General features: G+C 34.9%; 2 protein-coding genes and 1 non-coding gene across 4 annotated transcripts; 1 reads left to right on the top strand and 2 right to left on the bottom strand.

The window, feature by feature from the left end:
• Window positions 1-595: 595 nt before the first annotated feature.
• On the bottom strand, window positions 596-14,032 carry LOC143198630 (small subunit processome component 20 homolog). Of its 2 annotated transcripts, XM_076407971.1 has the most exons (16): window positions 13,840-14,032; window positions 13,501-13,787; window positions 13,116-13,449; window positions 11,872-13,056; window positions 11,054-11,235; window positions 10,640-11,002; window positions 10,420-10,584; window positions 7,772-10,364; window positions 7,523-7,713; window positions 6,380-6,635; window positions 5,714-6,319; window positions 5,488-5,658; window positions 3,369-3,607; window positions 3,157-3,310; window positions 1,827-2,009; window positions 596-1,768 (listed from the first exon to the last, which is right to left on the bottom strand). In XM_076407971.1, exons 1-16 carry the CDS (start codon window positions 13,882-13,884, stop codon window positions 671-673), a joined length of 8,052 nt encoding a protein of 2,683 aa, XP_076264086.1. In that variant the 5' UTR covers window positions 13,885-14,032; the 3' UTR covers window positions 596-670. The 2 variants fall into 2 exon arrangements, with proteins under 2 accessions (XP_076264086.1, XP_076264085.1); XM_076407970.1 differs by having other exon boundaries at window positions 10,640-11,235.
• TRNAC-GCA (transfer RNA cysteine (anticodon GCA)) lies at window positions 6,742-6,813 on the top strand. The gene has a single exon. It is a non-coding gene; the product is annotated as a tRNA-Cys (tRNA).
• A 283-nt stretch (window positions 14,033-14,315) lies between the features above and the next one.
• On the bottom strand, window positions 14,316-15,636 carry LOC143198631 (beta-1,3-glucan-binding protein 2). Its single transcript, XM_076407972.1, has 2 exons — window positions 15,178-15,636; window positions 14,316-14,810 (listed from the first exon to the last, which is right to left on the bottom strand). Exons 1-2 carry the CDS (start codon window positions 15,530-15,532, stop codon window positions 14,383-14,385), a joined length of 783 nt encoding a protein of 260 aa, XP_076264087.1. The 5' UTR covers window positions 15,533-15,636; the 3' UTR covers window positions 14,316-14,382.
• Between the last annotated feature and the right edge of the window lie 1,535 nt (window positions 15,637-17,171).

The raw sequence follows: 17,171 nt of genomic DNA, 5'->3' as shown, positions 1-17,171 counted from the left end.
TCAATAGAGCAATAGATTGATTCAAAGTCAATACACACAACAAACGAACCACAAAATAGACAGACCTCAATGTTTTGTGAAATGAACATTCTCACATTCTTTAGTTCCGAAGCGCCATCTGTGTCAAATTTCGTTTAATATTTATTATGGGATTTAACAGTCTGTAAACTCTGCTGACCGAACAATGGAAAAATAATTCATGACATTGCCAAAAAACCAGTTGAAACAAAAATTTAAATTTTATATTTGCATTTAAGGTTGAACTGGTTGTATAAGTATTAAGTTCAGTACCGATAGTTCAATTAATAATCAAGTACTTAAAAAGTAATGATAAAAATAAAAAGACAAAAATACACAAAAAGAGACAAGCGACATGATTTATTTTATTTTTAATTTGAGAACTAAAATAATCTAAAAATTATTCAATGATTGAGTTTGTTTAGAGCTCCATTATTAAACTAGGCTATTTCTAAAAATAGAAATAAGATTGGTATTGATATAACAATATACGCCCATTAAATATGACAAACAATAGCCGCATTGATTTGGTTTACCTTTTCCCATAGTTGTTACTTTAGAAAATGAAAAACCCACCAAACAAAAAAATCAACTGTATTTATTTTTTTAAAAACTTTAATATCACAAACTATCGTATTTTCTTCCTTTTAACTTAAATGATGTCCGAATTATCTTCCAGATCGACAACTTTCCGCCGCTTAAAGTTCTTCTTCCCCCTGAGCTCCTCCAGCTTCCGTTTTTTGGTCACCTTCTTCTTCTCGTGTCTCTTGATTTTCTTTTGGGCGTAAGCCTCCGGATCGATGACGGCCAATTGCGTCCTTGATCTTTTGCGTTCCGCTCGCTTAACCTCCAGATTTTGTTGCAAACTCTGCAAGGTTTGAGTGTAGAGCTCCACGCCGATCTTACCCTTGAGATGCTTGGAGACCTCTTTGGCTAGTTGTCGTATAGGAGCGTTTTTCTCATCTGTACTGATCAGTTCTCGAACCAACGGTGCCACGAGATGGTGTAGAATTGGTTTCACGTTATCTGTGTCCAGCACTGTGACTATACCGGCAATCCACTTGAACACCTCGGTTCTTAACGTAATACTAGATACATTTTCGATGACCTCGCTATTGACGATCTTCCTCATTCTCTTAGCCAGCCACAACAAGTTGATTTTCTTCTCAGATGTGTGAGGAACTTTTTGTAAGACTCGCGCGATGAACACCAGATTCTTAATGACTTGTTCGGCCAGATCGCTCTTGATGTCGCCGGGTTGTAACTGATCACACAAATCCAATGTGAGGTTTTTGATGTACATCTCTGGTTCCTCACACAGATAGCCTTCTCCCGACTTGCTCTCCACTAGTAAATCGGCGAGGTGGTCGATGTCCGTGGAGGATAGAACGAAGCCCAGGAACTGAGCGGCTGATAATCGGACCCAGTCATGCGGATAGGCCAGCAAGGACTGTGCGTGGAAAGCCAGCAATTCAATATCCTTGGTTTGCTTCAAGAAGGACGGGCAGACGGCGCATATTTTCAGGACCATCTGCATGACTTGATAGTGGTGGTGATCCTGAATCTTTTGCATGACATCCGATAGCGATTTCTCCTTAGGGATCATAACGAACTTCCCCGGCGTTTTTTTAGCGAGCTTGAACAGTCTGAGGATGCGCGGTGTTACTACAGGCAAGCGGCTTTCGAAGTCTTCTTTCTCCACGGTCACGAATATCCCACAAATTTGGGCACCGAGTCTTTGATGGTTTAACTGTAAAAACATTAATATATTCGTTATTTATTTAAGTGTAATAATCAAAAAGTATTACATCTGAATCCTTCATCCACAAAATTAAGACATCGAACAAAGGATCCCGATCGGTTTTGGAGAGTCTGGACAGCATCATGGCGATGCAAGCTGCCACTAATTTCCTACACTCTGGGACATCGTCGTTCACCAGCCTAGCTCCGAGCGATATTAGCATGGTTCCTGCATGATTCTTCAGTACTGGCTAAAATAACATCACGATAATATCAGTTATATGTAAACTGTTAGATGTAGAAAAAAAATAATCTAAGATTATTTTGACTTATATATTGTTGCAATAAATTTTCTTCATCAATCATTTCATATTATTTACAGCATTTAAAAGATATTGAAATATAACAAATATTAGCCAATTAGAAGAAAATCTTAATTATATGTAAATAAGTTGCTGTTGTATAAGTAAATTCTAAAATATATGGACCTATAAAATCCAGTAATGGGAAAGTTCCGTGAAAAGGAATATAAATAAAATATAAATATTTCAAAATAAAGCCCTAAGTAAGGAGGCATGAAGAGAGAATCTAATAATAATATATATAATAATATATAGAATATATAGATAATAATAATAATAGAGTATTTAACTGGTAAAACAGCAGTTAACACATGAACATTATTACTATGGGGAGCTAAATAAAGATCGATAGGTTCTCGTATGAGATATATATCTATAGTTCAATAACAGCCAATGCACGTCATTAACACCGTCGAACTTATTGCTAAATTCGGTTTATAAAAAACGTAAAATCCCTTTTAAACTCGCAGCATGTTTCTTTCTCATCTTAATAATTAACATTACCCTACTGGTCGACAACGATGTCATATATCAATGTAAATATAATAAAACGCTAACCTACAAACGGTTGTCGCTATTTAATTAACTTTAGTTTAAGTTATTCAATAAATATGCATTAGATATACTATAATATTAAAATAAATTTTATGATCAAAGTCAAACGAAAATACGAAGTAAAAAAGTTCAGTGCGGCAACGTTGCATTATAAATTTTGATGAAGCGCATTGGCTGTTTTATTTGAAGGTCTATAGTTTTTAAATTAATGTACAAATTGTAGATCAGGCTACAACGGCTAGTAAAAACGTATTAATAATTGTGCACAAGAAGAAACTTCATTAAGCATTCCAAAATTGGTCTTATACTAGAGGCCATAGACAATTTGGCTAAAACATTAGTTAAAAATGTTACTGCGTCCGCTATATAGCTTAAATATTATTTCATTATAAGAAAACGTCTTTAAAAAAATTATGTTCTACCATATACTTAAAAATTTAAAACATTCATTACTTTTTCAACCACCTAATACATTACTTACCAGTGGGAAGGTATGAATCAAAGTCTGAATCATGTCGATGGCAGATTCTCTACCATGTTGCAGATCGTAACTTAACTGAGACAAATAGAATCCCAGGTGTTTCTCCAGTGTGTCCTGCAAGGGATACTCCATCAAATATTGATGGAACACCGTTCTGAAAAAGAAAATAGATCAGTTGTAGCCGGGAGAGAATCGCGATGGGAGACAAGTACCTTGCTTGGGTCCGGACGTGGTTCAGTTCGGACGTTATACTCAGCTCAGCCACCTTCGACATGACCGAATTGATCTCGGTAGCTGTCAGTTTCCTGGCTATGATGGCCTTCAGCAGGTTGAAGGCGGTGGCTTGTCGATCGTGATCGTGCATGTCTTGTTCGACGTAAAGCAGCAGGATCTTGAGTTGGTTCTTGTCGATTACGTGATACTGTACGTCCCTGACCAGCACTGCCGTTGCCTATCAAGATGGATTTTAATCATCATGAAAATTATAATGAAAAACATGAAAAACACTATGCATGCGTTCAATTTTTTGACCATGATGCATGAAATATGGTAATGTTAATATATTTGTGGTATGACAAATACGAGGCATGTTAAAGAAACGAAGGGAATTTAGACATTTTCTGAGCTTTATTGATCTGATCTGATCTGATCTTTAGGACCATTTTTAAGGTGTTGTCTTTGCAAGCATTATAAGAAAATATTACTAAAATTTTCATATTGGTTGTTTACATTTTTGTCACCTCCGTTTTGGTAATTTCGATGATTTTGAATGTGTTAGGAACAATGAACCAGAAAATTAGGATACAGTGATATAAAGATCTTAAAATATTGCTCTCAGTTAATCTTCTATGAATAAAACAATACATTACACGTGGTATAAATGTTTTTAAAGTCACTATAGAAACCTTAAAGATGACGAGTACATAGGTTGCCCTAGCATATCAACAACCAATGAAAACGTAAACCATGTATGGCTTTTAAGTTCCAATAATATACCACACTGCTAGTTTGTAAATTTTTGCCCAAAGTGTAAAAAAATCATACGCCAGTCTCTATATTAGCTAGACATTGCACTGCGTAATTTCGTCAATTGATAAAATTAAAACAACTTGAGGAGGCAAATAAGACTAAACATTAATCGTTGAAAGATCACAAGGCTACCTCAAAAAAACGACTTCCAGAAATGCTCTGGGGATTGGAAGAAAACATAAGTATGGACGAAGTATGACTTTGGAGGGGATTTAAAATATTTTTTTATAAAAATCAAAAATTAATTTTTTTAAAAACACCTTGTATGATCTAAACCAGAATCGAAATATCAATAAAAAATTCAGAGTAAAGATGCTGAAAAAATATCGATTTATATCGATCCATATATATTTTTCAACAAATATCGATATTTTATTGACCGATATATCGATATTTATGTTAGTCCATATTTTTTAAACTGAATTAATTCTTCCTTAATTAAGATATTTCTTAAACGCTTTAAAAACGTATTAAATATTTTTAATAAACTTTAACTCGGTACTTAATTTTAAGGCTTTACTTCATTTTAGTACTTAACTCGAAAGGTATATTAAAAACATTGCTATATTTGAAAACGTTAGGATATCGTTATTTTATTGAGCTGATATATCAATATTTTTCCTGATTGTTGTAAAAAAATCGAATTTTTTTTTTCTCTGATATATCGATGTTATTTAAAATATCGATATTTTACTCTCGGCGGCCGACATCCCTAATATAGACCATTAAAAAGGTTAAAATTGAGATTTTTAGTTCTTTATCAAATTTGTCGTGGCCAATTTCCTTTTCTGGTCCTTATATTTTAATTTTATATTAAAAAGTATCGATATATTTTAAAAAGTAAAATATCGATATTTTTGTTGCTTCCGAGGTTTCTACAAAGACTCTCTCAGATAAGATGGTGATAAATATTAATTAAAGCCAAAAAATTCACAATTTCTTAAAACATTAATCATCATTGAAATGAAATCATTTTAGTTCGATTTAGTTTTGATTTATTTGGAAACAAAAAACGTGATAGATTTCTCTAGGAAAAGATATGAATATAATTTCCAAAATGTCAATAATTTTACAGCATATAGTATCTGGTGTAATGTTAATGTCCATTGTGGATATTGTTGACTCAGACCACCAGTATTAACAACGATCAATCTCATATTGTTTGCTAATAATCGTTTCATTACATATATTTGTTGAACTAAAATAAAATCCAAGACATCATTATAATGTCGATTTAGTACCATCATATTTTCCAATCGATATAGAAAAATCGCCAAAAAAAAAAAGTTAAAATATAGTTACCTTGAATGCCGAGACTACCAAATCGAAATTATCCCCTTTGCTTAATCCGGAAGCTGCGTATTTATGCAGGATTGCAAACATCTCCTTGGCGATCGACTTAATGCGCGCTTTCATGGATGGCAGCTCGTATTTCATTACCCACTGAAGACACTGCAACGTCACCGTGCACAACTGGAAATGCACGAGATTGTCATTGAATGTCAGTACCATCAACTCCAACTCTTACCTTGACATGTTTTGATTTCAAAGAACTCTGGAAAATACCCACAAATGGATCTATGTATGGCCTGTAAACGACATCTTTTATTTTCTCCCTCTTCAGCAGGGCTAGGCACAATCTCAAACCGAACTCGACCAAAACGTAACTGTTGGTGTTTGAGGCCACTTTAACGTTCAGTTCCCTGTACTGAGTCCTATTGCCCGGAATCCTGGGTATAATGAAGCAATCCTCCCGTTTTCTCGCCTGTTTCTCCTTGTCTTCCTCCTCCTGCTTCTTCTTTTTGCGAGGTAAAAGTTCAGCGATCTTCTGCGCTGACGTGCCATAAGCAAATTTCAACAAAGACTCGCTGGAAATGAAGGTATTCTCCACCAGTCCCATTACAATGAATCGCAGAGCTTCCTGCACCTTCTGGATGGTCTTGAACGAGTGCGAGGATTCGATGTACTGTTTGATGGGTAGGATAATATCCATCAGGCACTGCTCGGTGATATGTTGCGCGAGTATCTGCAAGGTATCGTAGCTTTTGGTAGCTTTAGCTTCAGAGACCTTCGCGGTAATTTTCACCACTTCTTTTTCTTCCGACAGGATGCCGAAAAGGTCAGCCATACAAAGCTGAAACGAAATAAACAATCAGAAAACGCGAAATATATAAAAAAGAATCGATTTACTCACATTCAACACAGTCAAAAGTATTTCGTCAATGTCTCGTTCTTCATAGGTTCCTTTTAAACAACTCAATACTCCATGAACCGTAAATACGAGAACGTGAACTTGAAAACCTCGGTTCAAGAGTGGAGCTATTTCCCTTAACAAGAGTTGGAGATACTTCGGACCTAAAGTAATCATAATATTTTGCAGAGTTTCTCGAGCAATTCTTCTCACAGACTCCAGCTGAGATTTCAAAAATGAACATAGTTTCAAAAATACTCTAAAAAGCAATAAATATTTTATTATTACTATTCGAAATATGTAGGCTGTTCTTGTGGGTGTTAACCATTAGTATTAAAAGAGATCTAGAAACAAATTATTTAGATGGGGGTATAGCTCAGTGGTAGAGCATTCGACTGCAGATCGAGAGGTCCCCGGTTCAAACCCGGGTGCCCCCTAGGTACTTTTTTATTTAAAAATGTTAATTGACTAAAAAAATATTCAAATTTTCTAAATTATATTTTATTAAAATATGTTTATATGATAAATTGATTTACTGAAAATCCTTAAAGTATTTAAAATTTAACCTTAGATTTTAATGACTTAATTAAGTAATGAATTCATTACTGTCACTGTTTACATTTTTGGTGGACACTGAAGCAGATATCAGAACTGTAGAATGATTTTTCTTTACTTGAAACAACCCATATTTTTATTTTTATTTTCATAATCTTTGGTAAAAAAGTCTATGTTCTGATGATGGTGAGATATTACAGTTTACAATTTTGTTGATCTTTTCAATAACTTACATATTTTCAATAAAAACCTTTTGAATATATTTTTAAAAGGATTTTTCAATACTCAGAATATTTAAATAGCGAAAATTTACTATGTACTTAAACATAGTTAAAATTTAAAATAGTAGAAGAGTGTAGTAGCCATTCAATAAAACTTTGATAAAAACATCCTGTTTCGAATTGTTTTGTACTAATTGCTGTTGCTGTTCAAATAAAGAAGTAATTGTTGAAGCAAAATTTGAATTTTGTCTAAAAGCTGTTTTATTAATCAGCCCCGACATCTACTGAAACAGCACATAAGTATAATGTTTCTAGACCAGAACACCACTTCTGTAACCATTAAAGGTTAAATTGAAAAATAAAAACATACCCCGGCAAATTATGATCTAAAATTTCCTTTGGCAATCTTTGGAGTAACTTGACCACAGCTAAAGATATAGGGACTCTAGCCATATCTTCTTCTTCTCTCTCTGCCCCTGTCTTTTTCCTGTTCACCTTATGGGCGGTCTCGTAATTGGTAAATTGAGCCAAGACCCGATGTAGTTGCGGCAACAAAACAGTCTAAGGTTACAGAGAAATTATGAGTTACAATATTCCACAAAAAAAAGGATTCGATTACCTGAATGGTTTTAATAATTCTTGTCGCTGTAGATTTACACAATATAGTGATTTTCTCGGTGATCTTCTGACTGTTATCCTCTGTACCTTCTTCATCGTCATTCTCGTCGACATCCTCATCCAAGACATCCTCGACTTCCACATCAGCCTCAGCATCATCTTGAATTTTTTCGTCAGCCTCTTCAGTCTTATCCTCCGTAGCTGTGACTACTTCCTCTTCCTTCGGAAGGTTTTTCCTCGACAGATCCATATCGACGTGTCCCTTGCTTAAGTCGAAATGGAAGGCATCCAGAATAGTGACCGTCAAACGCACCAACTGTTTTTGGAACTCGATCTTGTGCCTCAGTCTCAACAAGCAAAATTTCAGTACACCCTCGTACTGATGCCATGGTAATATGCGGCAAATCACTCCCATCATCTCGATGGCGGCGTCAATGACCGCATTTTTTCCTTGGAACTTTTCCGAGCACAAGTAGTGAGAGGCCAGGGGGAGAAGGAATTGAGTCAGGGACTTCGAATTGGGACACTCCGTGAGATCTCTGGTGACTTGGCAGAATTTTAACATCGCCCTGGCGTGCCTATGAATCTGGAGGTGGGTTAAGTTCTCGAAGAAGTCCACTTCCAGATCTTCTTTGTTGGCATATCTGTTCAAGTCTCGTAAAATGAAATGGCTTTCTGGACATTCCCTTGCCAGATAACCCAGTAGTGAGATACACTCGTTCCTCAAATCGGCATTATGGTATGATCTCATTCCTTTTTTGATCAGTACAAAGACACAGTTCGTCAAAACATTTTCCAAAGTTTTATGGTTATTTCCGAACTTTTTTATCAAGTAAGGGCACAAAATCTTTAACGTGTGAGAGGAACTGTCTTTTAAGGCCAGATCTTTCTCGCTTTTCATCAAATAAAAACAGTTATGAATCAGCAATGTGCCCAGGAGTACATCCACTGAATCCGCATCGATCTCGGTCTGTATCAGTCTGAACGCATTGTGTCTGCGTTCGAAATCTGGCTGATCGATCCATTTAGAGTCGAAAGCGTTGAGCTCGCTGGCCAGCCGCGCCAATCCGACCAAGTCCGGAGAGATCTCAGAAACCCTATCCAGTACTTTCAAAAGAATTTTCCTGGATGATGGGTGCGGAACTTCACCGAAAAGAGGTATGATGTTTGGTAGATGCAGTTTCGGGTCGTTGACGTTTCGAATCAGATTGTAAATAGTGGTGAACAGCTGTTGGACGATGTCCTCGTCGCTGGTGCACCGTTTCAAAGCAAGCGGAAGGAGCAGGTGCAATATCGTATCGCTGATGTCGCTTTCCCATACCAGCTCCGATATCCTGGATAAGATGAAGAGTTCGCGCGCGTTCAGAGTCTTATGCTTCCCCTCCAGCTTCTTTTTGATCTTCTCCAAAACGGCCGGAACGTATGGCAACAATATACAGCTACCATAGTTTAATTTATCGTTAATCTGAACCCATTTCAATATCTTTTCATCCAATGGCCGGACGTTGGATATATCCAGGTCCATATCAGTTGATCCCTGCTCGAATTTCAACATGCTCTCGACCATCTCGAGGATGGCGTTGGACACAGAGGCATTGCTCTTTTCATTCAGCAACAACTTAAAGACATGTGGCAGGATATAGTCATCGGCGTCCTGCTGCCTGTGTTTGACCAACAGTTTGAAGAAACGAGGATGAGACGCCCAGGTTTTGAACAGTTTGAATAACGCCGTCGGACTATGGATACCCTCAATGTTCAACTTGTCCAGATAAGGCCAAACAAATACAGCAAAAACGGCGTTAACTTGGGCCTTCGTCCATGGATACTGATCGAAGCGTTCGAAGAATTGCTCCACCGAATTGATGATGGATGTTCTCACGTTCTTCAACATCGAGAAATACCCGGAATGAACCTGCTCGATGTTGGCGGCGATGGATTTAATCATTGCACCAATGGCCAAGAGAATTTTCAACAGATAACCCAACAGTTTGTTACCCATAAGTCCACCGAACTGATCTAAAATCACGTTCACCAAATTTACAGTACTGAGCATTTTTTTGGGTGCTAGACATTTTTCCAAATTAACTTCACCGGCCACATAGTCAACCAACTCTTCCTCGTCGTCCAATATAAAGCGAGAATACGCGTGAAATGCTTTCTGGACAAAAATTATCATTTCACGCTCTTCGCATCCGGCCAGGAACCGCAAAATCAGATGTCTCCTGTTCTGACCGGAAGATTTACCGCCAGTCCGCAGACCCGTCTTCGTACTCATCTTGCTGAAGACTATTTGCAGTATCACCGGGATTAGATTGTCTCGATGCTCCAGCTGGATATCAGAGGTCTCTTTGTCTACACGGAAACTGGTTAAGGTGTGTTTGAAGTTCTTCTCATCCACCAAGTTATATAGGTGCTCCTTGTAAGGTACTAGATATTTGAATTTGTATGTCATGACACAATCTAAAGCTGCCTTTTGAACTGAGGCGTTTTTGTGCTTCAAGAGCTCAAAATAGAGCTGGTATAGTTCGGGTTCTCGATACGCCGATTTGGGGCTTCGAAATTTGGAGAAGACGGATAGTTTCTCTAAGAGTACCCTAGATAATTCAATATCATGTTAAATATAATCAAACCAAGCACAAACAAACTTACCTGATTACAGTTTTCCGACCCATTTTTCCCAATTCGTTTGGTTCAATTCTGGGTTTAGCATCATCATCCTCTTCCTCTTGGGTATCTATAGGGCTATTCTCATCAGAAAATTCCTTTATATTACACATCGTCGCCAGTTCTGCATTTTTCCTGGTGTACTCATGCCTACAAAAAGAAACATCTTTACAATCTGCTCAATAGAAACCAGTAACCAGCTTACTCGATAAAATTTAGAAACAACTCCGATAGATCCCTGGTTCGGGCTTCAGCGACATCAGCAAATGAGGTCATTGATTTCCACAATAACCTTCTATAATTCAGGAAGTCAGGTTTGCCGGAAACCTTTTGGCTTTCCTGATATTGTTCTTGTAAAATGTTAAAGTCGGTTTCCAATACATCTACCTCGAACGTAACAGGTTTCTTGACATTTTGCACTACGCTTCTCAACTCATCCCCGAAAATCGGCCAGAAGACATCTGTTGGTAACCCATGGGCGTGACTCTCGATGATATTTACAACGGGTTCCCACAACAGCTGGAAGTTCATGTACAAGACGCCGCACAGATACCTCATCGGTATCGTCCTAAAATCAGTCTTATTGCACATGATCATCTGGGGCTTGTCAAAACTCAACTTCTCGAGCCTTTGCAATTGTTCCCGATAAGTTTGCACCGAGCTCTCGATAGATTCGACCTCGTAACACAACGAGAACACTTTCCATTTTTCCTGAGGCACATCCGGGTCGTTTGAGTGTCTCAAATTGAAACATGGAAGTGACTCAAAGGCACTGTAGATATGGGAGGTTAAAAGTCTTATCTGAAACATAAAACCAGATTTAACGTACAACATTTAAAACAACCGCAATGAAAACCTAAAAGACTAATTTACAATAATAGTAGATATATGTAGTAAATATTTTCAAAACTGTTATTGTCTTTTTTTGTGAGATATGTATTAACTAAAAATAAAAATAGTATTTTTTAAACACGTTGATCTAAAAGCACAACCTTAATATCAGTAAATAAAAACATATTAAATATTTATTTTACTTTTTTGGATTAATTGAACTAATTTAATTCATTTAAATATAAGAATCCCAAATATTAATTTTTAAAGCGGCGATCTAGAATAACAGCCTTAAGGAAAGCAATAATTAAATTATTAATATTAATAGTAATTAAATTTAATCCTTTTGAGTTTTTTTATCTGATTTAGAATATATCAACAAAAAAATTCTAATAGGGCTAAAAAATATCCCCTTACATAGTTTTTTTGTAAAAATACACTTAAATTCATGAACATACTAGCTTTATGATGTAGTTGGTCATTTCAGTTCATTCATTACAATTCGGTTTTTATAAAATTATTAATTGGAGGTTTTTCATGTTTTATGGTAAACTAATTAAATTAAAAAAAAAACTTAACTTCAATTTAATTCATTAATATACTAACCTCGTGATATGGACTGGTGAAATTAACATTGCACGTCGAATCAATCGTCTTCAAGAGGTCCAGTGTAATGATATCTTCATCGTCTTTTAACATTGTGACTAATAGGCTGACTATTTTCAGAGAAATAATATATGGAAGATCAGTCAGATACTTAGATAGAACAGACAGAATTTTGTTGAAATGTTCTTTTATTACCGATGGTCCAGTTAAATGAAACAAAGTCTCTATTGTGATATTTAGTATAAACAATCTTTTTACTAAGGTGTTGTCATCAGAAGATTCGAATGAGTCTAATAATATATTCAAATGATTTGATATACGTCCAACAATGGCATCTTTTTTTGTTGATTTTAACACCAAATGAGGACAACAGACCAGAGACGAAAAATAACCTCCCACGTTAGTCTCCCATTCTTCTGAAAGAATTCCATCAAAAACCACTGCAACATCCTCACTATAATCCTTAAAATCCAAAGGATACTTGATCCAATCCTGCAACTTGATACCATCATAACACAAAGGAGATTTTATCAAAACTAACTTGGTTAAGATATTCAAACACTCGGTATCTAACTTATAGGTACCAATTTTTCTTAGAAAACTAGGAAGAATGAGCATTTCAAAGAATGAACAACTCTCTACATTATCTACAAAATATAAGAGCAACTTTTTGTCATTCAAAGCAAGAGTGTTTCTGATTATTTGCGAAGCTTGCTCCTGGGGAAGCCGGATGTTTTTGGATAAAAGAACAGACACAGAAATCTGTATCAACACCAATAAAACAGGCTCACTTAATTTATCAAGAGAAATTAATCGGACAATTTGCTGAACAACTGGTGAGGCATTTTGTAAGAGTTTTCCATTTCTGTATTCAACCATTTGTCCCAGTAACTTTAGAATCATTTCTATGTTTTCATTAATATTTGAACCAGTTTTATGTTGTTCCTCTAGATTGGATAGGATTTTCAGTAAAATTTCCCATATTAATGAGTTTTTTTGAGGGTTTATGTACATAGCAATATTAGCTATGATATGTTCATTTATTTGGAATAAGATTGTATTTGAAAATTTATTGTTCCATAAAGATTCCAGAAAAAATGGTAAAAAGTGCTCAGCACAGCTATGAAACTGTCCATTTACTCCTTTTATAACTTCAAATAGCAATCTTCCACAGCCAGCAAATCCCTAAAAATGTTAAATACTAATACTAATATTCATTAATAATTTATTTCACTACTACTTACATCATCCCTTTTTTCCACTTGCTTTATTAACAAATCCAAAAAAGCCTCTTTATCTCTTACTTTTCTAGTAACAAAAGCAAAACTTTCTGCAGCAAATCCACTAATATAATAAGGCTTGTCATCAGATAGCAGTGGTAATAAGGACACAAATATTTCATTGATATTTTTAATAAAAGGTCGCCACAACAATTTAAACATATGAGCAAGGCATGTAAAAATCCATTCTAATTGCTCTGTATCTTTCGTATTCAACAATTCTATCAATATCTGAAGGAACTGATCATAATATGGGTAAAATTCCTTTTGCAAATCCTGTGCTAACGCCACAGCAATCCTACAAATATCTTTTTAAATAATATTCCTAAATACATAAAAATACACTTACTCTAGAAGAGGTTGCAAACATAGTGGATTCTTTAGTTTTATATGTTTCACCAAAACTTCAATAACACGATCCTTATCTAACAATAACTGAGGTAAAGTTATATAATTCTGTACCCTCAACTCTCTTCTAAACTGATTATAAGCCTCAGTTAAATTTAGAGTATCCCATTTCTGGATAGTTTGATAGAAATAACACTCGCCTTCTTCAGACTGTTGTTCATATTCGTGCCGAACTTTATGGAATATATCGACATCTATATTCGATATACGTTCAGAGAATGGTTGAAACTAAAACGATATATTAAATTATCTTTATACAATATAAGATACGTTGTATTACCTTAAAAGTGTTGGTTTCTTTGTGTTTGGTCGATTTGTTCTTCATTTCCTCAATATTCACTGACTGAATCCTATGTCACTAAATCACTTTTTTAAAACATTTGATCTCATTTTAAGCAGAAAATACGCGTGTTTACAATTAATATAACCTAATGTATTTGAGGTTAGAGTACTAACCATAGAAAAAAGGTACTAACCTTAAAATTTAAAAGCACATCTAAACTTTTGGAGATACGCTACGTTGCCAACTTGTTCGGATATTACTTTTTTGTTGGTAAAATAATGTATAAAAATTAGATATTATATTTCATCTCAATTTTTTATTAATAGTTAATATGAAAGCAAGATTGGCATTGTTTGACATTGTGAATTAAGACAAGGGCTTGCTTTTGCTGGTTACAGAACGTTTTAAAATATTTTATTCAACCAGCTGTTAAAATCAAAATTTGGTTAAGATAAAATAAACGGGGCAACCAGTAAAACATAGGTATTTGTAGATTTTAATTAATAAAAACAATACAGATTTGTTTATATATGTTATATTCTACCAAATTAGCTCATTAGGTGTACCTCTCAGTTTATCGCTTGCCAAAATTACTTTAAGTTTATCATTTAATGTTTTCATTTTAAATGCAATAACATTGTCGAAACCTCTGTCAGCACTTTCTACTTTAATATGGGGAAGGTGTAATTTATGCTGAATAATATCGTTAACAAAAACATCAGCGGGGTGCGGATGGGAATTATGCCCGGAGATAATCAATAAAGTAGCTAGATCAGGATTCTTCTCCACTAAGGCAAACAAAATCTTATGGATTTGTGCCAGAGACACGATTTGTGCAAACATATCCTTCTGTAGTCTCGTGGAGTTTTCGTATAGTTCACAACATAGATCCGCTTGCAAAGAAGGAGGTGAGGCAGGCTTTCCATCACTTTTTTCCACTGAGGCAGATGTGGTGGTTGTAATAATATCTGTAATTTAAATAATGAAATTATTTATTAAATAGTATCTATACATTTATGAAAAAATAAGTACTGCAGCGTTAATATGGAGAAGGAACATTGCCATCTAGATAATTATTTATAATTTAGTAAATGTAATAATAATTTAATTGAATTGAGTTTAATATAAAAATATAAAAAATATATTAAAGTATAAAAATTGAATTTAATACATTGAGAAAAGGTTTAACTGAATGCTGTATTTCTTAGCTACAGTACTTTAGACAATTATATTGACTTTTGTGGATAAAGTATTACAATTATTTTTAGAATTATTAATAGGATATATGGCGAAGGTGCTGGTTAGATCATATGTAAAGAAAGGATTAGTACTCACCGGTCACACTGTATTGACCATCGTCGTACCGGTATCCCAACCCGTCTTTAATCACGAACAACCAGTAATAAATCACGTCTCCCTCTTTCAACTTGGTGCGGGTTTCGTTGAAAACCCATTCGTGATTCTTCTTCCGCAGGATGTCCTTGGAAAATTGACCGGCTTCCAGATCAGCCATCGGTTTATTGATGTTGCCGTGAAAGGCAAACAGACTGATGCCTTCCTCATCCGGTATGGCTACGGTAAACCCCTTGGGATGGACTTCGATCTTGGGCTTGGGCACTTCATAAAGTTGGGTCTGCGTGGCCCGGACAACCGAAAACACACAAACGACTATCAAATTGCACATAAACATTTCGGCCTGCAAGGTCTATGCGAGACTAGCGATGGTTTGAAAGATGATTATTATTAATATGTGCTGATGTACTCTTTCTACCAGATCTGTCCAAAACAAAACCGGTATAACATCCAACTTACATTAAGTATCGCTTTTATATGGAATGTATCTATGACTAATAGTAAAATTGGATGGTAAATTACCAATTCTTTTAAGAAATGAATAATTGTATTTTCAGTACAATAAATACCTTGTCAATATAAACATATTCGATGACTATAAATCAGGGATTATATGACGTATTTTCTGCTGGTGGTATCTTAATTGCGAGTTTTTGAAAGTTTCCATATTAATAGTCATCTGTTAATTCAGATAAACAGAAAATATAATTCTAAGATATTTCTTAATCACTAAAAACAAAACAAGTACAGTTTTTCATCGATAAGCTTCTGTCTATTAACCTAGCAAAAAATAACAAGGTCATTTTATTTCATTAATACTGGGAAAAGGTTCGTCGATTTTATCAAGCCATCCTTAAACGATAAAATAACTTGAAAATCCATTTTTATATCAAATTTGGTGCAATTAAAATGTTCATACGTTATTTTAATACTTAGAGATAATAAATTTGATACTTTTAACTAGAAATAATCGTGACAGGGGGTCTTATTCGGTATAATATTGGAGAAAACACGAAAAAAGCACGTCACCCTCAACGTCATGTCAGGTGTTGTCGCTGAGAACAAATGAATTGTTTCAATCTTGAAAAATTAGGACGCTTGCTGTTTTATGTGCAGTCCTGGTATATTTAATGATAACCTTTGTTGTTGCCGTTTGATCTTAATTAGTATTAATTTTGGCTATGTTAATTAAAAACATATGTGCATAATAATCAAGCGGTTCTGTGCTTTAGAATAACGCCACTCGTAATATTATGTCATCATTGTCAGTAGTAAATTTTGCATGTGTGTATGTTTATGAGTTGTGTAGTAAACTATAAGCATTTTTAATATTCAGGCGATGTAATAAAATTTAAAATGTCGGAAATGTTGATAAACAAAAACGTTTTCGTCATTTAATATGCTTAATATGCTATTCGAAAAAAAACGGTATTAATTTACATTAATATATACAGAAGACAAGTAGATGACGTCAGGCTTAATTAACCAATTTTAATATGAGGGATAGGTTGATACTGATATTGACTTTTACGTAGAGACTTTTTAATTATATTATTAGGGTGTTCATCTTCCTGAATGAAAAATGAATAATACAGAGGAAATGAGATGTCCAATAGAATGTCCAATAAAACGGTGAACGCACGTGTCAACATTTATGACGTCAGCGTCGTCTATATGTTGCCGCACCAAATTTGGCTTTTAATATATAATGTTTGCTGATTTCTGACATTTTTTACCAATCCAAATAGGATTTTATAGATTGATTCGAATACATGTTCTAAAACATTAGACAGTATTATATCTCTTTTTAATTAAAATAAAATGGGCAGGGAAAGTCCGCTTCGAGTTTAAAACGAACTTAGAAACGATGGAGACGTGTTTTATTAAACCATTATATCAGGAGTGGCTACTTCTGGAGAATCCCAACCGTATTCTGAAAATTTCGGTAGTTTCCGCCTGATTATGCAACGTTGCCA

The sequence above is a fragment of the Rhynchophorus ferrugineus genome, unplaced genomic scaffold (assembly GCF_030347505.1).
Source record: "Rhynchophorus ferrugineus isolate W39M unplaced genomic scaffold, kcgeb_rfMv2 rfM6, whole genome shotgun sequence".
Classification (NCBI taxonomy): domain Eukaryota; kingdom Metazoa; phylum Arthropoda; class Insecta; order Coleoptera; family Curculionidae; genus Rhynchophorus; species Rhynchophorus ferrugineus.
Note: the sequence above shows the minus strand (reverse complement) of the source record. Positions and strands in the feature narration are given on the sequence as shown.

Excerpts from the sequence above, each read along its gene's own strand:
- LOC143198630 (XM_076407970.1), bottom strand. The coding sequence starts at position 13,884 with ATGAAGAACAAATCGACCAAACACAAAGAAACCAACACTTTTAAG. Across the intron at positions 13,057-13,115 it reads AAGTGGAAAAAAGGGATGAT|GGATTTGCTGGCTGTGGAAG; the intron begins GTAAGTAGTAGT and ends TAACATTTTTAG. Across the intron at positions 3,608-5,487 it reads TGGTAGTCTCGGCATTCAAG|GCAACGGCAGTGCTGGTCAG; the intron begins GTAACTATATTT and ends CCATCTTGATAG.
- LOC143198631 (XM_076407972.1), bottom strand. The coding sequence starts at position 15,532 with ATGTTTATGTGCAATTTGATAGTCGTTTGTGTGTTTTCGGTTGTCCGG. Across the intron at positions 14,811-15,177 it reads TGGTCAATACAGTGTGACCG|ATATTATTACAACCACCACA; the intron begins GTGAGTACTAAT and ends TTTAAATTACAG.